Genomic DNA, 25,540 nt, shown 5'->3' with positions numbered 1-25,540 from the left:
CCCCTCTAGCTGCCCGCACCCATGTTTAGCCCCTGACGCCCCCTTAGGATCTTTATTACTACTCCCAACAGCAACCAATAACGGGAGTGGCATTTGTAGACATGCTGGTACTTACAGTCCCCCAGCATCCCCCATAGTGCCCCTGGCAGAGCACAAACCTTATCAGAGTCCAGGTCCGGATCCGCCTGACATAATCGGTACAGGAAGGATTTGGGGTCCCTGCAGAGGGTCTGCCGTGTGGTCAGGAAACACGTCCCCCCGACATTTAGCCGGACCCACTTGGACACTCCGCCCGGCGTGCTGCCCCTCTCCCCGGGCGTGGTGGCCGCCGTGCACCGCCGACACAGCGCCGCTCCGGAGCCGTTCAACTCGCAACTATTCTCCGCCATATCCGTCACCAGCCTGCCACTGACAGCCCCGGAAGTGTCCGGCCTTTAATAGCTTCCCCCCTCCTTCGGGCTGGGCGCGTTGTTGACGATATACCGGAAGTGGAAGTGACGTCAGCGCAGGCAGGGGACAGAATACAGCGTTACACTGACCGGAAGTAAGCGCTGGAACCTGTTCTAACGAAGCCGGGAGACAGTGTTTCTCCCTCCTGCCTCTTAGGTTACCGGCGGAGTCAGTATTAGAGCCAGCTGAGCCCCGGACACAGTTTTCTTTTTTTCGTACATGTGCTTTCAGTGGCTTTAATTAAAACGTCTTGAGCCGTCTCCAAACTGGTGCCACAGTGGAAGCTACAACTATGCAAAATGGGCCGCCATGGACTAAGTGGCGCTATAACAATGCATTACTATTTCCCTCAGCTGACGCTGTGTTGGATGAGGGGTCGCAGCGCTCTCGGGGGATGCATTACCCCATGCAGGCGCGCCCCGCGTCACATGCTTGGAAGCCGCCTCCATCACTGGGGTCCTCCACACAGAACACCTGTTCAGCCCCAGAGTTTCCCAATCCGGCTCTACAGGATGCCACAGATCCGCAACGTTTCGCTCATGCGGCTCCACGCTCATCGTCCACTGGGTGGTGCTCTCCATCGCCCCCGACTCGGCTCCGGACGTTGCAGGAATGGCCGCTATGCTTCAGCCCACTGCACCTTGAACTCACCCTAGCAACTGTCACCAATGAACTCTCCTCCTAAGCCAGGAAGTCATTGCCTTTAACTGGCCATAACCCCTCCCACTTTGAGCTGGACCGATCACCAGCTGGCTCCTTTCTCTGTCTGCCTCAGCAGATGGTTGCTGCGCAGGCCTCGCCTTTCACCTATGTAACTTCAGTCACTACCCTCTAACAGTATGCACTAAACTTATTATACCTAATGTGCCCCCCAAAATATCTTCCCCCCTTTCTAAGGCTTCTTTTACACTTACCGTGTTTTTGCAGACCATTTTTGCGGCCCCCAATAGATTTCTATGGGGCTGCAAAATCAACCCGCAAAAATTCATCGGAACGCCATGAGGGCATTATATACGGCCGTAAAAAAAATATCGAGCTTGCTCTATATTTTTCACGGCTTACGGACACAACCGCAATAGAATTCAATGGTGCGCACTGCCGCAAAAACTACGGTAGCTTGTTTTTGCGGTACACCGTATTCTTCCCCACAAATTTGTCAAAACGGGAAAAATGGCGATCCGAGATGGTTTTTTGTGGCCCGCTTTTGCAGGAGACCGTGAAAATCACGGCAATACAGCCCGCAAAAACGGGCAGCAAAAAACACAGTAAGTGTAAAAGAAGCCTGAGTCCCCAAGTCCTATGCTATGCTTTATATACATTAAACTTAATCTTAGACATTCCCTATACATGAAGAACATTATACACTAACCACTTACATTAGTGCCTTTGGAACTCTATGCAGATTCTCATATTAATTCACAAAAATACAATAAAACCATTCACTTGGTACAAACACTGTTTAGAAACGGGGACGCATAGGCCAGCCCCGGTCACACGGTCACATAGTTTTGTGCTTATGTTCCTGCCTCAGAAAGTTTGGAGAGCAGGACATTGTGAGTTTTATGTACCATGGATCATCATTGCTCTTACAGGCCTCAGGATGGGGGCAGACGCCGGTCTGTAACTCTCTAAATGCTACTGTACCATTCTCTAGCTGTTCCTCATGTGTAGTGCAAGGTCTGCACTCTCTACCTGTACTCCATGTTTAGTGTCACATCTGCCACTCTACCTGTTCCTTGTGTGTGGTCTGCCTGTACTCCATGTTTAGTGCCACGCCTGTCAATCTCTCCCTGCCCCCCATGTGTGGTGGTGGTGGGGTCTGTCACTCTTACCAGCCCTTTGTGAACTAGACGCTTGGGCTGATAAATGGCAAATGAGCTTTATTTAATGGGGATAAATGTAAGGTCATGCACTTGGGTAGAACAAACAAGATGTATTATTATGTGCTTAATTGTAAAGCACTGGGCAAAACTATCACTGAAAGACCTGGGTGGACAACAAACTCACATCTGGTGGCCAGTGTCAGGCGGCTGCTGCAAAGGCAAATAAAATAATGGGATGCATTAAAAGAGGCATAGATGCTCATGAGGAGAACATAATTTTACCTATATACAAGTCACTAGTGCGACCACACTTAGAATACGGTGTGCAGTTCTGGTCTCCGGTGTATAAGACATAGCTGAACTGGAGCGGGTGCAGAGAAGTGCGACCAAGGTTATTAGGGAACTAGGGGGTCTGCAATACCAAGACAGGTTATTACACTTGGGGTTATTTAGTTTGGAAAATTGAAGGCTTAGGGGTGATCTTATTACAATGTATAAATATATATACGGGGACAGTACAAAGTCCTTTCTAATGATCTTTTTACTCTTAGACCTGTGACGGGGACAAGGGGGCATCCTCTACGTCTGGAGGAAAGAAGGTTTAAGCATACTTACAGATGCAGATTCTTTACTGTAAGAGCAGTGAGACTATGGAACTCTCTGCCATGATGTTGTAATGAGTGATTCCCTACTAAAATTTAAGAAGGGACTGGATGCCTTTCTTGAAAAGTATATTACAGGGTATATACACTAGTTTCCTTAATATTGCATTGATCCAGGGAGCTAGTCTGATTGCCGTATGTGGTCAGGAAGGAATTTTTTTTTCCCCAGTGTGAAGCTTACTGTTTGCCACATGGGTTTTTTTTGCCTTCCTCTGGATCAATGTTAGGGCAAGTTAGGATAGGATATGGGTTGAACTAGATGGACTTCAACCTTAATAACTATGTAACTATGTGTATTGTGAGGTCTGTCACTCTCTTCCTGTCCTCCATGTGTAGTCTGACACTCGCTACCTGTCCTCAGTGTCGTGCTGGGTCTGTCACTCTCTACCTGCCCTCCATGTGTAGAGTGTAGTCTGTCATTCTCTACTTGCCCTCCATGTGCATTGCGGTTTCTGTTACTCTCTACCTACCATCCCGGCCAGGACTGTGACAATGAAGACTCCTCACCGTGATTGCTCAGCACGGCCCTTTCATTTTTTATGATTTGAACTGTAGGACTTAAGACCCCGAAAAAAGGTGATCTGCATATCTCACAGGGTAATCGGGTGAAGAGTGAAATCAGGGTGACTTCCTGTAGGACCGGGTGGTGGACATGCTGTTTCTAGAACTTACTGTGCTCTTGCCACGCTTTTTGCTCAAAGAATTTGTTTTTGTCTTCAGAGATAGAGATTTGAGATAAGACAGTGATCATGGGGTGGGCAGTCTTATCAGTCATAGATTTTAAGGTATAAAAAATTAGATATCACAAATCCAACTGCACAGTAAATACATGTAGTGCTGGATAAAGACTTTCCCCATTTAATACAATGTTCTGACCTGGCTGCAGTATAATAAAAAATAACAAACCGAACTGCACTCACCTTCCCCAGGTCCACAGACGAGCCTCTGCTGTTGCTCCGTGTCTGGCATTGACTGCGACTGTCACCGCTGTAGACCGCAAATCAGGGAGCTTGGTGGCTCTGCCTACTTAAACAGAACACCCCCTCAGAGCCACGGAGCTTACCGATTGGCTGCGGCGCTGTTGACCCGAGATCGGTGCCAGGCACCGGGAGCAGCGTAAGAGGAGCGAGCATGAGGGGGAAAACAGAGCTCATTTAGCTCCTCCATTTCATAATGGCACTCCCAGAAGTTGGCTCCATGCACTTGGAGTCACGCTGCTTGTATATGCCATTACCTAAAGAGATGAGAATACCCCTTTAATGATGTGTACACCTCTGCTACAGATTAAGGTAGCGGTGACGTGTTGCAGAGCCCTAAAATCAAAGTGACACTTTGTATGTAATGATCTCCCATGGCGTCACGTTGTGACCTGTGTCTGCAACAAGAGTCCTTTATTAGTGATGAGCGAGCGTGCTGGGATAAGGTGTTATCTGAGCATGCTCGGGGGCTAACCGAGTAACTTCAGCATGCTCAAAAATATGTTCAAGTCCCCACGGCTGCTTGACAATCCCTGCATGTGTTGTGTGTTTGGAACAGAATTTTCGTTAATGAAAATTCAGATCTTCCACATTCATTTTTGGTCCTTGTGTCTATAGTTACCATCAGGCTAAGTGCACACGATGCGGATTGGTTTGCGGATTTGTATCTGCGGAACCGCAGGTAAAATGACCTGCGGTTTATCATCTCTACAATGGAGGAGATGGTAAACCGCAGCAGAATCCACAGAAAAGAAGTGACATGTCATTTCTTTCTGCGGATTCAAAACCGCAGCTTTTCTGCAGTTAAAAATCCGCAGCATTTGCACAGCAGATCATGCTACTGTACACTGCAGAACTGCTGCGGCCAAAACCGCAGCGTGTGCACGTAGCCTCAGGGTGGCATCCATTTTTCTCATAGATATGTACATTACATATAAAAGAAAAATACATTTCAAACTTTCAGCCATTAGGCTATGTGCACATGGAGTTTTGTTTTGCTTTTTAAAGGAAGTTTTGGAGCATAAACCTGAGCGAAAACTCTGCAAATCCGCCTCATAAATTCTAAACTCCTTTAAAGAACTGAGTTTCTGCTCATTTTCTGCTCCAAATACTCAGCAAAAAAGGACTGTGTGCACATATCCTGAAACAGTAAACAACATATGCTACACACAAAACCCTGGCAGCGTGCATGTGCTGTCCGCTTGCTCTCACGGACCGACTGACTTGTCTTGGCGAGTTTGATCAGTGACTGAAATTTAAAAAAAAACAAAAAAAAAAAACAGCACATGAATGTCATACATGTGCTGTCCATTTTTTATGGAACAGTTCCAGACAGAAGAGAGACGTCTTATATGACATTCATAAGCAAAATACAGAATGTTTGGACAGGCCGCCGGCCTCCTGACCAGAACTCAACAGCCTCATAGGCAGGGGTGCACAACATTTTTTTTTTTTTTTTCAAGGGCCACAATTACCATGCTGAACCAATCCCAAAGGGCGCAAATTTTTTTTTTAAAGTAGTTACATGAACACATGACCAGAACAACCATCAATGCCTTAATACATCAACAAAACCAAATTGAGTTTTTGAGAAGGATCCGGAGAATTTCTGCTTAAAAAAAAAAAAATAAAAATCATCAATATGAACACAGGCCAACTAAGGCCCGGGTCACACTTGTGAGTGCAATGCGAGTCTCTCGCCTCAATACCGGGTACTGCCACCGGCACTCGGGACCAGAGCATTCAGCAGCGTAGAAATACATGCAGCCGCCCACTCTGGTCGCAAAGGCCAGGTATTGAGGCGTGAGTTTCTCACATTGAACTAGCAAGTGTGACCCCGGCCTTACACTATTTTGGATCAGGGGACTTGCCAAATCCTCCTCATAACCTCAAATCTCTCACTTTAAGTTTTAACATAGTCATGAAACACATTAATAAGGATCGCTACATGTGTACAAGATCAGAACCACCCTTAGGCACCATAAGCTCATGAACGCAGCACCAGAACCATGTCCAATTTGGATCCGAGTGTCAGATCAAAATAGACAATGCAAGTCTAAGGGTTCGTGGAAAAAAATAAAAAATTAGCACTCGCATGCCTTCTGAGTGTGGTCCGATTTTCACGGAGCTTATTTTTCCCCCCCTTGGAAAAAAAAAAAAAGAAAAGAAAAAAAAAAAATGATGACACTCAGACCAAACTCTGATGAAACTTGGTCTGTTTTTCTCATATGTGAAAGGACAAAAAAAAAAAACCCAGACGTGTGAATGAGGCCCAACTGTGCGTATGATGCATCGTTACCATGGGGCACATACACCAGTGCCTCATGCACGGCCTGCTACACGACGTGGCATACATTTCTGGGGTGGAAACGCTCCGTATAGCTGGGTTTCCACATTCAGGTTTTTTTTTTTTTTTTTTTGTACACTTAAAAGCAAAAGCCAGGAGGGGATCATAAATGTAAGACCACCTTTCACCCATAAATAAAGAAACAGACGACATGTACACCTATAACCCTACATGCTTTTTATTACAAGACTAAATCGAGCATATGTGAAAAATTTCTCATTCAGTTACTACATCTAGGGGCACAAATATTTGGAAAGAACAAAAAAAAAAAAAAATTAAATTATGAGAAATATGATTAAATCATTGACCAAATAGAAAATTTATATAATAAAGCCAGAAAACAAAAAAAAGTTGTAAAATATAGTTTACAATAATTATTCACATTCATGGCTGTACATCAATACATACAACATCGTGGCCCAGAACATGAATTCAATCCAAATAATTCATATATTAGAATTTAAATAACACAGACTGAACTAGAGGCCAACATTTAGCCAGCAAATAACCTTATACGAGAATAAAAATACAAAAAAAAGTGAATATCCTATCATTGCATTATTTGTTTTCATCATTTTTTTTATTTTGTAATTTCTTTAAGCTTAGCCTGTACATCACAGTTACAGTCAGCGACAAACCAGAAAAAAAAAAAAAAAAAAACTGCCACCAACCAGAAAGGAAAGCCAACTTACTATCAAGAAAATTTTTTACATTTTTTTTCCTAAATTCCGTAGCTAAAATTTCAGCAGTACTATAAATTCTGCCACCGATCGAGGCATATTAGCAGACACTGTGTTAAACCTAAACTGTGGTCTTTTAAGCGATTTATCCCCCCCTCCCCTACACCACCATCGGGCTTGTAGACTTGGCTGCGTCACAGAATATAATTAGTAAAAAAATTCTAACAATTATCTATCTTGCTTTAAAGGTCACTGTGCAAGTTGCATGTGCGTTCCTTTTGAGCAGCATAGGCGTCAATGTTACCAGCCGTAGTATGGGGGGGGGGGGGGGGTCGCTCTGGGTAGATCCTAAAGTAGTCTGATAGCTACGCATCCAGCTGTGGGTAATGTCAACATTAACCAGCGTTAGGATTCGGGGTCCCGCTACCGTGCCAAAAAAAAAAAAAAAAAAAAAAAAGTATCTAAGTACTATAGAGACCCCCCATTGCGTCAGTGTCAGAAATCCCATTGTCGACTTACCTGAAGGCTAGTAATGGGGGCGACCATGTTGGATGATGAATTACCTCTATAAAAGGCCCTTCCAAAAATAAGAAAAAGAGGGATATAAAAGGAGCCCAAGGACAATTCTTTTTTTTATTGATTTATATTATGGAACGCCAGCACAGCCGGCTGTGCTATTCATCCATGATACTCCTCTAAGACTGGTTTGTAGCATACTACAGCATGTCCATGGCCTTAAATAGGGTGTATGAGATTAAACCAGAGCCACTACTGTCCATTGTCTGGTACGGCAGCTCAGCCTTGTTCACTTAAAATGGGGCTTAGCTGCAATACCAGAAGCAGCCAATACACAAGAGTGGCGCTGTTTTCGTGGAAAAAAAAAAAAAAAAATTTAACAGCTATATTTTTTTTCTTCTAATTTCATCCTACCCCCTATTGGCCACTTTTGGTACTGCAGCTCAGCCTTGTTCACTTGTATGGGGCCAAGCTTCAGTACCACAAACTACCAATACACAGAAGGGGCACAGTTTATGGAAAAACAACACAGATTTAAAAAAAAAAAAAAAAATCCTCGCTTCATACATCCTCCAAGATGTCCAAGACCGAAGAACACAGCCTCCGATGCACCGATCACACTAGCTGCACTCATAGTAAGGCCGGGGTCACACTTGTGAGTGCAATGTGAGAAACTTGCACGAGTCTCACCTCAATACCGCTGGCTGTTCGGACCGGAGCGTTCAGCTGCATAGAAAGACATGCAGCCGCACATTCTGGTGCCGTGTGTCGGGTATTGAGGTGCGAGTCTCTCGCAAGTGTAACCCCGGTCTAAATCACACATCTGCCTAAACTCTATGCCAGTCAGTGGTCTTCCACCTCCATCACAACCTATTATCTTTTACTTTTTTGCCTATTTGCAGAAATGTTTTGACCCCCTAAAGGAAAGTGATTCATGAACTGATATTTTGGGGTTTGACAAGTACCGTAAATCCTTTTTGAGAAGTAAGTGACTGATTTGTTTGTGTGTGTAATATATTTTTACACCCACAATCTCTGGTGTATAAAATGTGTGACATAATTACATATTTCTCCATTACTAATTATAAATATACATATATATTTCAAATTATATATATTTTTTAATATGTATATATATATATATATATATATATATATATATATATATATATATAATGCAATAAATACATGTAACAATATATACATTTATTTTATTACACATTTATTACATTGTATATATACATATATTACTCACATTTTATACACAACAGATTAAGGGTGTATAAAATATATTTTATATTTATTTATACACCCATTGTCTGTTGTGTATAATAAATATGTAATGAAAAATATATATGTATTACACACATTTTATACACAACAGATTATGGGTGTGTAAATATATTTTATTTATTTATTTTTTTATCTCAAACTGAAAGAAAATAAGAAAGCAATAATATATATGGGTTTAAATAGCAGCAGGCAGATTTAAGCCCATGAACGGACATAGCTCTATGGTAAAACATCTGTGGGTATATGTTACTGTAGTCAGTAGAACAGTCTTTAGCATTCCTATATTTCTCTTCTTATAAACCACCCAAAAAAAAAAAAAAAAAGGCCTAAAATCCAATATGGTGCCAAGAGATCTCCTTTTCGATTGGTCTTTGAGCAGCCGGGAGCTCTACGGCTACATCAGGACGCACTTTCGGACCGAAGATAAAATCTAGGATATAGGATTTTCTTCTTTACAATTTTATATTTATCTCTATATATATGTATAAATAAAATGTACGATAATATATTCAGTGCTACGGTCGACACTTGTTTTTCTTCCCCTGCTTCTCATTATTTCTAAGTCTGTGTGGTGCACAGTTCATTACTAAAGTAGAAGTACCACCTAAGACGAGAAGATCTGGAAGCGACGTGTTTGACCTTATCGAATGCACTATGAACGGAAGTAAGACAGTAGATCCCTTGGATGGAGCCGAGGCCACGCGTTATCTATCCCGTACTGTTCAGCTCCCCTGATCAGACTAGCTCACTGCCAAATACCAAGAAACAAAAAAAATAGGCAAGCTGAAGGTCCCATGGACTACCGTATATGAGATTCTCACATGTGCACGAGTACAATGATCTGTGTGGTTTTTTTTTCTACCGACTGTACGATAAGCTGGCGTAGCGAGGCCTACCCACTAGGTTGCAGAAGCTATAGAGCTGGTGTGCACAAAAGCAAAAAGAAAAGAAAAAAAATAATCACCACAGCAACGATATGCATGTCGTAACTCAACAGAAGCACAGAGAAGAAGCGAGGTGAACCCTGGATTCCATATCTGTCCACGTGGAGGTGTTCGGCTTTGTGGTGGAGATGGCGGCTCGGTGAGTGGAGAAGGCTTTCTCTTCTTTTCTGCTATGTAAAGCTCATCTGTTGAATCCGGGACTCTAGCAGCACGAGGGAAGCTTGCGAGACGTGGAAGAGACATCGCTATTTGCTGCTGTTTTGGTGATTCTGGTATCTGTGCCGCCAAACTTCCTGGATCTTTTTGCACCACTTGTGTGCGTTTCCACTAGGGTCCATCAGGTAATATGTTCGGTTAGGCTGCGGAGGGAAGATGGAAATGTTAGGAGAGGAAAACCACGCTTGTGGGTAAACTCATACAGATCCTAATGGTAATAGTCACATACAGGACATTTTTCATTTTTAGGACAGGTCTTTAAAGGGAATGTGTATATATAAATTTTTTGGATTATTTTAGTTTCATATGTATATAAGAAAATTTAATCATTTTTCCTGTTCTTCACATGGACTCACTTAGACTCCAATTGTTCACATAGGCGTTATCTGTGCATGCTCTATTCTGGAAAAAAGATCAAAGTACAGGAGGAGGTGAGATGTACTATCGCCTACTGTGAATGGTGGATCCTGTGCTACACAGCAACCTAAAGGACAGAAATTCACAAGACAAACCAGAAAAAACAGCCTTAACACCAAATCGGATCACAAATGCACAAGCAACTTGCAGCAAACCCCCACTATAAAGTTGGGGGGGCAGCACAGTGACTGGCTTTCTATTCAAGCCTCAGTTGTGTGAATTGTTTACTAGGCAGCCCACCCCCTCCATGAATTGGTAGGTTTGCGAGTGGCTGCTTCCATCAGTATTTAGCACCTGTGCTGCCCCCGCATATCTTGCTTGTGCATTGATCTGACTTGGTTTTGGCAAGGCTGTTTTTCTGGTTTGTTTTTTGGATCCTGTGCCATCAGTCATTGTACAGGAGGAGGTGGTGAACTGTGACATCACCTATTGTGAATGATGGATCCTATGTTATACACTGTACAGTCATTATACAGGAGAGGGAGAAGGTGAGCTGTGACATTTATTGTGAATGCTGGATCTTGTTATTTTACTGTATATAGGAGGTGTTGTCATTGTACAGGAGGAGGTGGTGAGCTGTGACACCAACTATTGCGAATGGTCGATCTGGTTTTTACATACTATATATAGAGGGGGTATCAGTTGTTCTAATACTGTCTATGATTACAATGAGACAGCTGAAAAGCCATCTATACAGAACATGAAGTGTCCGTCTAGTATAAGACCTAGTTGCCAGTTTGAAAATTGCAAAATTTCTCTTTTACTTAAAGATAGTGATACGGAGAATATTAATAAGTTAACATCTAAATCCAATTTTAACGCTAATTACTTTTCTGATAACACATTCCCTTTAAGGCAAGCCCATACAGGTGAAGGTGGCGCACTGTGGCTTCAGCTACTTGGTTGGAGGGGTGGTGGTGCTAGGAAATCTGCCCATGAGGTCCAGGTCTATGACCACATTTATTTCTTTATCACCTTATTGGGGGACACAGAATACCATGGGTGTATGCTGCTGCTGCTAGGAGGCTGACACTATGCAAAAACAAGAAAATTAGCTCCTCCCCGGCAGTATACACCCACCGACAGGCACCAAGCACCTCAGTTTGTGCTTAGTGTCTGTAGGAGGCGGACCGGGATCTCCCCAGATCCGCAGTTTTAATCCAATTTTCCTTTCAGGTTTAGTTTGAACTTTTTAATTTTTCCCTCTTTTCTCTTTTAGGTTCTTTTCCATCGGGAAACAGGGTATAGTTATCACCCTGATTTCCCATATCATGCGGCTGAGCGAGCAGTGTGGTGTCACCCACATCGCAACTCTCAGTACCGCAGGCAGGACTTTCCCCTATCACCTTCTGGTGATTAGGGTTGAGGACAGGTGGCTGGTCCTTGCCGAATCCCCCTCCTCACCCCTTTCTCGGGACAGGGCTGAGAGGAAGACGGCGATCGCAGGTGTTTCAAGCCGTCTTCTGCAGGATGCGGGTACAGAGGACTCCTTCCCCTCCCAGCGGCCTGCCGTTTCCCCGTGGGTCCCTGTGGTCATCCTCTTCTGGGACGTCAGGTAAGTGCCTGTACGTTCCCTCCGGCCCCGCATAAGCTCCAGTGACATGGGAGAAGAAGGGACCTTGTTTTGCAGTTCCACAAGTTTGAATCTCCCGCCCTTTTCTGCCTGTCGTGCGCTCAGCCACTTGCCTTCCTCACTTTCCCTGCTCTAGCCAGGGAGTCTACGGGGATCCCCTCACTCACCGCAGAGTCAGGACCTGGTCAGATCATCCTTAGCGCGGTATGTCGGGCATGGGGCTGCGGCGCCGTCAGGGTGGGAGGCACATTCACTTTCACTTTCCCCTTAGCGCGGGGAATTCCTCTGCTCTCCCTCCCCCCTTCCTGAGCGCGCTCTTTTCAGCGCGCCCTTTCTAGCCCATCACAGGGCTTCTTTCTCTCTTGGATGCCAGCCCCCTCTTCTGCCATGCCCTCCCCAGTCGCTATTAACCAATCACGGCGCGGCCGCTAAGCTCCGCCCCCATCTCCCAGCACAGAGGGGAACAGCGTTTCCTGATGCCTGAACCACTCCTTCCTGCGCTGCTTGGGGGACACTTCGGCGTTTTCTTCTGCTGCTCGCACAGAATCTCGGTAGGCTCGGCTCTGGGGCAGGGATTAGCTCTCCTCGGCAGTTATTCCCTAATATCTGCAGCCAATCAGTGCAGTTTACTTATGCCCAACCCTTCAGGGGATCTCTGCTGCAGGCCCACCGCTACCTATTACGCCTGTGCGCGCTGTAAAAAGAAGTGGGCATCGGGTCAGTCGTCCCCATTCTGCCCCCCCTGCAGTCCTTCAAATATGTCAGCATCTCAGGAACGCACAGAGTCCCGGGCGGAGGGCGCTCTTCCCTCCTCTCTCCCCCGGAGTGGGCCGTTACAATGTCACAGTCTGTTTCTGACTTGACAAAAGTATCACAGTCGCTGGTCCAGGTCTTAGAACGATTACCTCAGCTATCCTCAGCCACCTCTGCCCCGACCACCTCTCGGGGTGAGTCGTCCGCACCTGACCGCGACCTTCAGAGAGACAGACAGGGAAGGACTTCTAGGAAGCGGGCTCTGTCCACTTCGTCTTCAAGCTCGCAGGGCCCTTCCGCTCCCAGGCCTCCTTCTCCTTCCTCGGATGACAACCTTCAGTCAGGCGAGGATTCTCATTCGGAAGCTAGCTCAGAGGGGAACAGCGTTTCTAAAACGCGGGACATGGTCGATAGCTGCAATAAGACTATCTTCCAAACACTAAAACTTAAACAGGATGAGGCTCCACCTCAGGAATGCTCGGTTCTCCTTAGACAAGCCAGACCTCCGTCTCGAACCTTTCCCAATCACAACGATTTCGACACTACCTTATCCAAACACTGGGAGCGCCCTGAGCAACGTTTCTCAGGCCGCAAGTACTTGGACGTTCTGTACCCCTTTGACACAGAACTGCTCTCAAAGTGGTCCAAGGCTCCCGAGGTAGATCCTCCAGTTTCCCGGATAGCCTCAAAAACGGGCTCTCTCTGCCAGACGGGGCATCGCTCAAAGATCCTACTGACAGGCAGATTGAATCTCTGGCTAAGTCTATCTTTGAGGCATCTGGCGCCTCTCTCTGCCCTATTTTCGCATCCGCCTGGGTGGCGAAGGTCATTTCCGCTTGGGCAAAAATTCTTCGCAGAGGCATCTTAGCGTCAGCTCCTCAAGACGAGTTGGCAGATCTTGCAGATCAGATTAACCAGGCGGGAAAATACCTTTTGGCCGCCTCCTTGGACGCGGCCAGCTGCGTGGCAAGGGCCAACAGCAACATAGTAGCTGTACGCCGAGTCCTTTGGCTAAAGTCATGGAATGCGGACACTACTTCGAAAAAGTCGCTTACCAATCTGCCACTCCATGGCTCTAGGCTCTTTGGAGCAAAGCTGGATCAGATAATTTCCGATGCCACTGGAGGTAAAAGTACTTCGCTTCCCCAGTCTCGACCAAAACGTCCTTTCAACAGAAGGGGGTTTCGACCGTTCAGGCCCTTTCATCCCTTCTCTGCCACGGAGAGAGCCACTCAACAGGATCGGCCGCCTGCCACCAGGGAGCGGGATCAGAGGAAACCTTCCTACAAACCCGCTCCTCGCTGGAGATCTAGAGGTCAATATTCCATGATCTGCAGGAGCCAATTCCGGCAGATTTTCGTCTAAGTGACGGGTCACCCCCACCTGGAATTTCTTCCAGGGTGGGAGGCAGACTTTCCTTTTTCGCGGATGCTTGGCTGTCCGTTGTCGACGACGCTTGGGTCAGAGAACTCGTCGCATCCGGTTACAAAATCGAATTTGCTTCACTCCCGAACAGACGGTTTTTCCGGTCTCGGCCTCCGCGACAGCGGGCCCAGATTCCGGGTTTTCTGCAGGCCATTTCCTCCCTTCTTTCCGCCGGAGTCATTGTTCCCGTTCCCTCAGACGAACGGTTTTCCGGGTTCTACTCCAATCTCTTTGTAGTCCCGAAGAAAGACGGCTCTCTTCGTCCTATTCTGGACCTCAAATTGCTCAATCGCCACGTGAAGATTCTTAATTTCAGGATGGAGTCTCTTCGGTCGGTGATTGCTTCCATGGAGCCCGGGGAATTTCTCTGCTCGGTGGACATTCGGGATGCCTATCTGCACATTCCAATTTGTGTGCAACATCAGAAGTATCTTCGATTTGCGTTTCAGGGAGACCACTTTCAGTTCACAGCTCTTCCTTTCGGCCTGGCTTCAGCGCCCCGGGTTTTCACGAAGGTGATGGCGACCGTCATGGCCATCCTTCGCTCCAGAGGGATCCTCATCATCCCTTATCTGGACGATCTTTTGATCAAGGGTTCGTCTCGCCAGGACTGTCTCCGGAGCCTTCAGATAACCCTGGACACTCTCAGCCGCCTAGGTTGGCTGGTCAACAAGGAGAAGTCCATTCTGATCCCCACCCAGCGTCTGACCTTTCTGGGTATGGAATTCGACACGGAGCTAGCCCGTGTTTTTCTTCCAAAGGAAAAATTTACAACTCTGTCCAAGGGCATCAGAACTCTCAAGAGGCCTGCTCCCATTCCCATTCGGTTCTGCATGAAGGTCCTGGGGAAGATGGTGGCCTCCATGGAAGCAGTGCCCTTTGCGCAGTTTCATCTTCGCCCCCTCCAGCTGTCTCTGCTTTCAGCCTGGGACAAGACCACGATGTCCTTGGACCGTCCTATTCGGCTTCCTCTCAGAGTGAGGCAGTCTCTCACTTGGTGGCTACGGCCAGCGTCAGTTCTCCAAGGGAGGTCCTTCCTTCCACCTCAGTGGCAAATCATCACCACAGATGCGAGCCTTCTAGGATGGGGAGCCGTGTTCCATCAGAAAGCGGCCCAAGGCCGCTGGAAGCCACAGGAGTCTCTCCTCCCAATCAATCTTTTGGAGATCAGGGCTATTTTCCTGGCCCTTCTTCATTGGCAGCCCCTCCTCTCCGGCAAGCCGGTCCGTATTCAGTCGGACAACGCCACGGCCGTGGCGTACATAAACCATCAGGGGGGCACGCGCAGCAAACAAGTAATGTCAGAAGTGGCCAAGATATTACGCTGGGCAGAACGTTACGTTCCGACAATCTCTGCCGTCCATATTCCAGGGGTGGAAAATTGGGCAGCCGACTTTCTGAGTCGCCAGGGCCTAGCGTCCGGCGACTGGTCCCTGCACCCTGCGGTTTTCTCTCAGATATGCGACCGTTGGGGCACCCCGGATGTCGATCTCATGGCATCTCGGATGAACCACAAGGTGCCGCAGTTCGTAGCCAGGTCCAGGGACCCTCTAGCCGTCGCATGCGATGCACTGGTGACTCAGTGGTCCCAGTTTCAACTTCCGTATCTGTTCCCACCTCTGGCATTGATCCCTCGGGTGATCAAAAAGATAAAAATCGGAAGGCGTACCAGTGATTCTAGTCGCTCCAGATTGGCCAAGACGGCCTTGGTACGCGGAACTGGTCAACATGCTCGCGGACGTTCCCTGGAGGCTTCCGGACCGTCCAGATCTTCTCTCGCAAGGCCCCCTTTACCACGAGAATTCTCAGTCTCTGAGTTTGACGGCATGGCCGTTGAGACCGCAATTCTGAAGGAATCAGGTCTGTCCAGTCAGGTTATTCAAACTATGATCAGAGCCAGGAAACCAGCCTCTTCCCGCATTTACTATAGGTACTGGAAGGCATTTTTCCGTTGGTGCGATGATAACAGAGTCTTCCCAATGTCTTTTTCTATCCCGTCTATCCTGGGGTTTCTTCAGGCTGGGTTAGACGCGGGTCTGTTCCTCAGTACGCTCAAGGGCCAGGTTTCTGCTCTCTCTATCCTCTTCCAAAGAGAGCTAGCTTCTCTACCACAGGTCAAGACCTTTCTACAAGGGGTTTCCCACGTGGCTCCTCCTCATCATTCGCCAATAGACCCGTGGGATCTCAACCTCGTCCTTAGCGCGCTCTAGAAGGCGCCGTTCGAGCCTCTCCAGGACATTCCTTTGTCCCTTCTCTCTTGGAAGGTCACCTTTTTGATCGCCATTTCATCCATCAGAAGAGTTTCTGAATTGGCGGCCTTGTCATGTCGTTCCCCTTACCTCATTCTCCATCAGGACAAAGCCGTTCTCAGGCCCGTTCCTTCTTTTCTTCCAAAGGTGGTTTCCGCTTTCCATATCAATGAGGATATCGTCCTTCCTTCCTTTTGTCCGGCTCAATCTCATCCTCTTGAGAAGTCTCTCCACAAACTGGACGTAGTTAGAGCCCTGCGTGTCTATCTTGCCAGGACCGCTTCCTTTCGTCTGTCCGATTCCTTGCTGGTCATCTCTGAAGGTCGCCAGAAGGGCCTTCCGGCTTCCAAATCCACGATCGCTCGCTGGATTCGTTCTACCATTCTGGAAGCGTATCGTCTTCAGGAAAAGCGGCCCCCTCCGGGAGTAAGAGCTCATTCCACCCGGGCTGTGGCGGCTTCGTGGGCTGCTCGCCACCAGGCCTCGGCCATGCAAATTTGCAAGGCTGCAACCTGGTCATCTTTGCACACCTTCACTAGGTTCTACAGGGTTCATACCCAGGCTTCGTCTAATGCTGTGGTTGGTAGGAAGGTTCTGCAGGCGGCGGTGGCTCACCGGCCGACCTGAGCCTTTCCGTTACTTTCGTCCCTTTTTGCTGTTCCCACCCTTGGGACTGCTTTGGGACGTCCCATGGTATTCTGTGTCCCCCAATAAGGCGATAAAGAAAGATGGATTTTTGGTTCTTACCGTAAAATTCTTCTTGGAGCCTTCATTGGGGGACACAGCACCCTCCCTGTTTAAGTTGTACCGTGTTGGGTCTTAGAGTCCCTTGTTGGGTTGGTACATATGGTTCGAGTTTTTCTCGTTGCTTCTCCTACTGCTTTTTCACCAACTGAGGTGCTTGGTGCCTGTCGGTGGGTGTATACTGCCGGGGAGGAGCTAATTTTCTTGTTTTTGCATAGTGTCAGCCTCCTAGCAGCAGCAGCATACACCCATGGTATTCTGTGTCCCCCAATGAAGGCTCCAAGAAAGAGATTTTACGGTAAGAACCAAAAATCCATCTTTTCAGGACTGACAAGGTGTCAACAGTAGGACTGTAGCCAAGAGACCCTTTTGTGGAGGGAGAAAAATATGCACAACTATTACCACTGGAATCTACCGAGATGAAGACCGGCTGCCATTTACAGAAGCCACGCACACTATATAGGACTTAAGAAATCTTCTTCTTTCTCCTCAAGGACTGATCCTTCACACCAAATTCACAGGTAAAATCTGTATTCAGCAAAGACAAATCTTCCTGTTACTCAGGTAGGAGATGACAGTTGGTGCTTTTAAAATTCTATGATGAAGGGAGGAGCTAAAGGCCGGCACAGACATTCCGCTGAAACGACAGTTACAGTCCTCCATAAAACTTTATAAGCACCAACTGCAGAATTATCTAATATCATATGCCATTAAGTTTCTTATTTTCACATGTTCTATTAATTCACAGTTAATTAAAAAAAAGATAGATTCCCAGGACTAAACATTGTAATAGGACTGATTGATCATTGATGGCAAAACACTGACAACGCTGGATACTTACAGTATGAACAAAAAAGGTTTTGAAATTCTTGGCTTCTGGGCGCAGCTCCTGTGACCACGGGATTTCTCCTTTTAGGACTTTATTTACTGGATCCACATAATAAAGGTGCGGGCCTTCTGTAAGGAGAAGCTGACGCCGACGAGCAAACAAGCCCTGCGAGAGAAAACACAAAAACGTCATAGTGGGATCAAGATACAGGCATATACATTTAAAAAAAATAAAAAAGTTATATATTAAAGCTATGACAATTTTTATAAATACCGTATATACTCGTGCATAAGACGAGATTTTCAGCCCATTTTTATGGGCTGAAAGTGTCGTGCCGTCCCCCCCCCCCCCTCTCTCGGCTTATACACGAGTCATATACCTGGGGGTCGGTGGGGGAGGTGTCCGAGATCACACTCACCCCCCTGGCACGGTCTTTGCAGCCCCCCCCCCCCCCCTTCTCCACAGTTTCGTGGCACTGCTCATTAAGCTCATGAATATGCGCATATTCATGAGTGTAATGAGCAGTATCACGTGACCGCTGAAGGCATGAAGGGAGACAGTGGAGAAGCGAGGTTGCAGAGACTGCGCCAAAGGGGGGGGGGGGGAAGAGTATAGCGATATTCACCTGTCCGTGGGTTCATCGCTGCTCATGCTGTCTGCTGCTTCCTGTGTCCGTGACGTTTAGCCAGCAGGGGGCGCGGTGACGTGGTTAGTGCGTGCCCTCTGCTGCCTGAACGTCACTGACAGAAGACGTGGCAGACAGCGGTGAGCAGCGATGGACCAGGGGACAGGTGAATATCTCAGGTTCTGGGTACAGAGCAGGAGAGGAGAGTATGGCTTTTTTGCAGCAGCAGCAGCATACGGGGGCATTGTCTGATGGGGCATAATCTATGGAGCATCTTATGGGGCCATAACCTATATGGAGCATATTATTCTATGGAGCATCTTATGGGGGCATTAGCAACCTTTGTGCAGCATTATATGGGGTGTATTTTGTATGGAGCATCTTATGGGGCCACCATGAACTGTATGGAGCATTATATGGGGCTCCTGATTCAATATGGATATTCAAAAACTTTTAACCTACTGATGTCTCAATTAATTTTACTTTTATTGGTATCCATTTTTATTTTTGAAACTTACCAGTAGCTGCTGCATTTTCCACTCTAGGCTTATACGCGAGTCAACAAGTTTTCACAGTTTTTTTGTGGCAAAACTTTGGGGGGGGGGGGGAATCAGTTCGGCTTATACACGAGTATATATAAAACAGACATATATATATATATATATATATACACATACACATATATATATACACTCACTGGCCACTTTATTAGGTACACCTGTCCAACTGTGTGTTAAGACTTAATTTCTAATCAGCCAATCACATGGCAGCAACTCAGTGCATTTAGGCATGTAGACATGGTCAAGACAATCTCCTGCAGTTCAAACCGAGCATCAGTATGGGGAAGAAAGGTGATTTGAGTGCCTTTGAACGTGGCATGATTGTTGGTGCCAGAAGGGCTGGTCTGAGTATTTCAGAAACTGCTGATCTACTGGGATTTTCACGCACAACCATCTCTAGGGTTTACAGAGAATGGTCCGAAAAAGAAAAAAAATCCAGTGAGCGGCAGTTCTGTGGCCGGAAATGCCTTGTTGATGCCAGAGGTCAGAGGAGAATGGGCAGACTGGTTCGAGCTGATAGAAAGGCAACAGTGACTCAAATTGCCACCCGTTACAACCAAGGTAGGCAGAAGAGCATCTCTGAACGCACAGTGCGTCGAACTTTGAGGCAGATGGGCTACAGCAGCAGAAGACCACACTGGGTACCACTCCTCTCAGCTAAGAACAGGAAACTGAGGCTACAATTTGCACAAGCTCATCGAAATTGGCCAGTAGAAGATTGGAAAAACGTTGCCTGGTCTGATGAGTCTCGATTTCTGCTGCGACATTCGGATGGTAGGGTCAGAATTTGGCGTAAACAACATGAAAGCATGGATCCATCCTGCCTTGTATCAACGGTTCAGGCTGGTGGTGGTGGTGTCATGGTGTGGGGAATTTTTTCTTGGCACTCTTTGGGCCCCTTGGTACCAATTGAGCATCGTTGCAACGCCACAGCCTACCTGAGTATTGTTGCTGACCATGTCCATCCCTTTATGACCACAATGTACCCAACATCTGATGGCTACTTTCAGCAGGATAATGCGCCATGTCATAAAGCTCGAATCATCTCAGATTGGTTTCTTGAACATGACAATGAGTTCACTGTACTCAAATGGCCTCCTCAGTCACCAGATCTCAATCCAATAGAGCATCTTTGGGATGTGGTGGAACGGGAGATTCGCATCAGGGATGTGCAGCCGACAAATCTGCGCCAACTGTGTGATGCCATCATGTCAATATGGTCCAAAATCTCTGAGGAATGCTTCCAGCACCTTGTTGAATCTCTGCCACGAAGAATTGAGGCAGTTCTGAAGGCAAAAGGGGGTCCAACCCGTTACTAGCATGGTGTACCTAATAAAGTGGCCAGTGAGTGTATATATATATATATATATATATATATATATATATATATATATATATATATATATATATATATATATATATACATATACATACACACACACACACACACACATAGCGATCACATTAACGTCTACTCACCTTTCTTTTATCAACTGGACCCATTTTCAGTATTAAATTGTTTTCCACAAACTGGTGCCTGTAATAAAGAAGAATACATTCATGACTGCCCCTATCCAAAAAAGTCATAAAAAGAATGTGGAAGGGGCTACACCACATTGATGGAAAAGCCTTACACTTCAGTAATGCACTAATGAACATATTCCAAGTGCAGCACTTCATCCAAAATTGCAAGGACGGGTTGCTGAACACTGTACTGGAAAACCTAGGGTGAGATATGCAGATACTTTTGCCAGCACCATGTCACAGTCCCATGCATATTGTTATTTTTAATCAATAAAGCGCACAACCCCTGTAAGTACACACTGTTACACTACTGAGCAAAATCCAGGAGTGGATCCAAAACAGAAGGAAATGTATAAAGAAAAATATAGATACCTCTCTTTTGCATCCGTGTCTGCGAAAGCCACAAAAACTGAAAAACCGAAGAGCACGTCTTGTTGACACCAGGGTACCCGCATAGATTTGGAAGCAAAATATGCTTCAGGAAAACTCAGGCAGGTGTGTGCTTTCCAGAAGGGACTTCTCTGTCATTTTTGTGGAGCCATTTTTGCCAGCGTTTACCGAGAGCTTTTACAGACGGCTTCAAGTTGGAATAAGCCAGAAAATGACGCCGCATGCAAATACCCAATAATGTGTCACATCTAGTTGGTTTTTTTTCTCTTTATGCGGAGTTTGTTTTTTTTTTTTGAGCAGAAACTCCCCAAAAACCACCAGTTCTGATTGGAAAGTTGAAGTGTTTTTGAAGAGCGCCAAAAAAAAACAAAACAACACTCTTTCTGAACAAACGCCAAGGATGTGCACGAGGTTCTTTTAACAGAGTTTTTGGAGCAGAAAATTATCATACCCTATGATTTTCTGCTCCAGAAATATGAAGTGTGCACATACCCTAGGGGTCTTTGCACATGGAGTGGTTGCAGGTGAAAATGACAAGTTTTTGAAAAGTGTTGCTATTTATTTTTTTTTTTTTTTTAAAGAATCAAGAGTGTTTTCACTCATTTTTTGCCCTAAAAACATGTTAAGAATAATAAAAAAAAAAAGTTTGTGTATCACAGACTTAATGATGTTGTCTACTTTAGAAAACCTATTAGCAAATTCCCAACTGGTGAATTCAGACTTAATGGATCTATAATCCCGAGTGTAAATGGCTCTGGAGCACTCACCACATCAATGAATTAAGGCTCATTCACACGTCAGTATTTTCCATCAGTGATTGTATGCCAAAGCCAGGAATGGAACTTACCAAGAAAAAAATATAATTGAAAAACTGATGTCTGTTCTTTGTTTTGGAGACACTCCTGGTTTTGGCATACAAATACTGATGAAATACTGATCAAAAATACTGATGTGTGAAAGAGGCCTTACATGGAGAGCCCATTAACCTGAAATGACTGCTCTGTAATACTTATTTTCCCCTGTAGAGGCGCTGCAGGGAAATTGAGTAGATACTTCACTGATCTCACTTCCGATTACATGCTTGGCACATCGCTAGTATGTCACTTTATGATCAGGTGTAGGAGGGGGCTCGGTGCTGGTGTTTTGCTCAGTATAGTGGTGTGTGTACCCCACCTTGCATCCACCTGAATGTCCACCGTCACATACTTCCACACTCACCATTGGTTTCCACCAATTTGTTTCTCTAGCAGAAGCCGCTTCTCTTCCTCTGAGAACTGGAGATCAAGCTCGAAAGAGTTATTATCCAGATCATGAATGTACTGTTCAATGTTACTACCGGATCTTTGCGGCAGAACCGGTTCTGGGATGGACAGAGATTGGGAGGACAAGGACGAGGCAACCTGCATCCCCCCAAACTGACTCAAGAGGTCGTCATACTGCAAAAAGAAGAGAAGATGGACACCAGAGTTTATAGGTCATTTAGATGCAAATTGACTTTTACACCATCAATAATCAAATGTGAAATGATATGGAAAACATATGATAGGAAAATGGGCATGTACAATGTATGTATGGCCGATAAGGTCATGGTTTGTTATTTTAGGTTTAGAACAGGGTTTGGTATCTAGCAGAAAACGCCATTAACTTAGTGGGGACCAGATCCATTTCCTGCTTTGAGTAATTTTCCCTTTTTAGTAGCTGCATGATGCTGCTTTTCATAGGATGACAATATCTAAAAGGATTAAAATAAAGATCAGCGTTTCTGCCAATTACAGTCATTGAAGCAAACCAGCACCTGCGTATTACAGCCGATGCCCCGCTCCTGCAATCTCATCCCGTGCCACTGGCCAGTTACAGTGACCCGGACCCACCTCGCTCTTTAGATTGCTCACAACCACAACATAAAGGTTGTAAGGTATCGGAAGAGATCACGTCACTAGAAACATAACCTACGATTTCATTTAGGTTTCAAAAAAAGGAATAGTGACATGATAAATAAGGTACTAAAAATACAAATAAATTGGTGCAATTTTCAGCTGCCCACTAGGCGGAAATTAGACTCCTGCTCCCTATATGTTTGTATAGAAGCAGAACCTGAGCATGCTCAAATCTGGGCACAGGTCGAGTGAGGAGGTGAGCTGTGACATCACCTATTGTGAATGGTGGATCCTGTGTTATCTACTAAATAAAGAGTTATCAGTCATTTCACAGAGGGAAGAGGCGGTGAGCTGTGATAACATAGGATGCATAATTCACAATAGGCGATATCTACTATATATAGAGGTGTCATCAGTAATTGCACAGGAGGAGATGAGCTGTGCCATCACCTATTGTGACTGATGGATCCTGTATAATCAGTCATTGTACAGGAGGAGGAGGTGAGCTGTGCCATCACCTATTGTGACTAGTGGATCCTGTATAATCAGTCATTGTACAGGAGGAGGCGAGTTGTGACATCACCTATTGTGAATGGTGGATCTTGTGTCATCTACTGCGTATAGAGATGTCATCAGTCATTGCACAGGAGGGATGGAGACGAGCTGTGATATCACCTATTGCGAATGATGGATGCTGTCTTATCTACTGTGTATAGAGGTGATATCAGTTATTATACAGGAGGAGGTGAGCTGTGACATCTATTGTGAATGGTGGATCCTGTGTTATCTACTGTATATAGAGGTGTTATCAGTCATTGTACAAGAGGAGGAGGTGAGCTGTGATATCACCTATTGTGAATGATAAATCCTGTGTTATAGCTTATGGAGAAATTGATAAAGAAGTTTTCCAAATTGCAATCTTTTTCATGTTTAAGGCCAGTGAGGTCATGGTAGCGTCGTAAGTAACGGGTCATATGCAAAGGGCGGACATACCATTGGTGCAACCTGTGCTGCCACAGTGGCCAAGGAGAAAAGGAGACCAAATGTAACTTCAAAATCAGGTGGAATTGTAGATTTTGGCCTGAAAAGCACCCATATATTGTTCTTACACAGCCTCTTCTGTCTGTGTCCACCACTGGTTAAACGTCTGGGAACCCTAATCTTACCAAGAGAATGAGCTTGCAAGGTCCCAATGTTGGTGACAGCGGAAGATACTGTATCCATGCAAAGCCCCCCTCCGCAGAAATATATGGAACATGATCTACTTTGAATCAATGATATGTTCCCTCATGTTCTGCTCAGGGACTAAATCTGGGGAACTGCTACCTTGGATCTAATCCTTATAAACAGGGAGGAAATGGTTGAGGAGGTAAAAGTGGCTGGGACCCTAAGGAGGTAGCGACCATGCTATTTTAGAATTTTGGATAACTAGAGGAGAAAGACCTGTGAAGACTCAGACGTCAAGGTTAGATTTCAGAAAGGCAGATTTCAAGGGATTCAGAAAGAGAATTGGAGGGATCCAATGGCTGGATATCCTTAAAGACAAAAATGTCCAGGAAGGATGGGAAATCTTGAAAAATGAAATTCTCAAAGCACAAATTGTTAACAATTCCGAAAAGAGGGAAGAATAGGAAGCATTTAAGGAAGCCAGGATGGATGAACACAGAACTTAAGCACATGCTAAAAAGGAAGAAAAAAATGTTTATAAAAAATGGAATTGAGGCTTGCAAGAGATGTCAAAGGATTTTGGGGATATGTCAAAAGTAAAAGAAAAGTCAAAGATGCTATAGGATTTTTACAGGATGAAAATGATGAAATGGTAAGACAGGATGTTGAGAAGGCCGAACTTTTAAATTCCTATTTTGCATCTGTTTTCTCTCAGAAAGGAAATGTAACATCAACTGTTCTTCACTGTCCTATTAAGGGAATAGAAGAATCCAGGATATCTATAAACAGAAAGATAGTGAGGAAACACTTAGCTAACCTATATGAATTCAAGTCTCCAGGTCCAGATGAATTACACCCCAGAGTACTGAAGGAGATAGTAGAAGAAATTTTTGAACCCCTCTCCATAATCTTTGAAAATTCTTGGAGAACAGGAGAAGTCCCAGAAGACTGGAGAAGAGCAAATGTTGTTCCTATCTTCAAAAAGGGGAAGAAGGTGGACCCAGGCAACTATAGGCCGGTGAGTCTGACTTCTATACCAGGAAAGATCTTTGAACAAATTATTAAACAACATGTACGTCAGTACCTGGATAAGAATGAAGTGATTAAACAGAGTCAGCATGGGTTTGTAACTAATAAGTCATGTCAGACTAACTTAATTGGGCCCTGTATTGTTCAACATCTTTATCAACGATTTAGATGAAGGAATTGAGGGTAAACTGATTAAATTTGCTGATGACACAAAGCTAGGAGGGATAGCTAATACTAGAGAAGAGAGAGAGAGGATTCAAAAAGATATAAATAAACTGGAGAAGTGGGAAGCAACTAACAGAATGGTTTTTAACAGGGAAAAATGCAAAGTACTACATCTGGGCAATAAAAAGGAAAAAAGCATATACAGAATGGGAGGAATAGGGCTAAGCAACAGCACATGTGAAAAAGACTTGGGTATACTAATAGATCACAGACTGAATATGAGTCAGTGTGATGCAGCAGCAAAA

At 45.3% G+C, this 25,540-nt stretch overlaps 2 protein-coding genes across 5 annotated transcripts in view; both read right to left on the bottom strand.

Annotated features, from left to right (window-relative positions):
* Nucleotides 1–535, bottom strand: part of LOC141058972 (BTB/POZ domain-containing protein KCTD5) — a 31,887-nt gene extending 31,352 nt beyond the window's left edge. Inside the window, exon 1 of one of the 4 annotated variants that reach the window (XM_073555189.1) lies at nucleotides 159–535. In XM_073555189.1, coding sequence (XP_073411290.1) covers nucleotides 159–389 — 231 coding nt within the window. In that variant the 5' untranslated portion in view covers nucleotides 390–535. The remainder of the gene's footprint in view (nucleotides 1–158) is intronic. The other 3 variants (XM_073555190.1, XM_073555191.1, XM_073555192.1) reach the window with 3 other exon arrangements.
* A 5,878-nt stretch (nucleotides 536–6,413) lies between these two features.
* Nucleotides 6,414–25,540, bottom strand: part of PDPK1 (3-phosphoinositide dependent protein kinase 1) — a 48,146-nt gene continuing 29,019 nt past the window's right edge. The window contains exons 11-14 of the mRNA XM_073555188.1: nucleotides 22,216–22,433; nucleotides 20,563–20,620; nucleotides 17,911–18,063; nucleotides 6,414–10,051 (exon numbers count right to left, since the gene is read on the bottom strand). Coding sequence (XP_073411289.1) covers nucleotides 9,938–10,051; nucleotides 17,911–18,063; nucleotides 20,563–20,620; nucleotides 22,216–22,433 — 543 coding nt within the window. The 3' untranslated portion in view covers nucleotides 6,414–9,937. The remainder of the gene's footprint in view (nucleotides 10,052–17,910; nucleotides 18,064–20,562; nucleotides 20,621–22,215; nucleotides 22,434–25,540) is intronic.

The sequence above is a fragment of the Dendrobates tinctorius genome, unplaced genomic scaffold (assembly GCF_039654945.1).
Source record: "Dendrobates tinctorius isolate UK_male_01 unplaced genomic scaffold, ASM3965494v1 ptg000222l, whole genome shotgun sequence".
Classification (NCBI taxonomy): Eukaryota; Metazoa; Chordata; class Amphibia; order Anura; family Dendrobatidae; genus Dendrobates; species Dendrobates tinctorius.
This window is presented reverse-complemented; position numbering and strand designations above follow the sequence as displayed.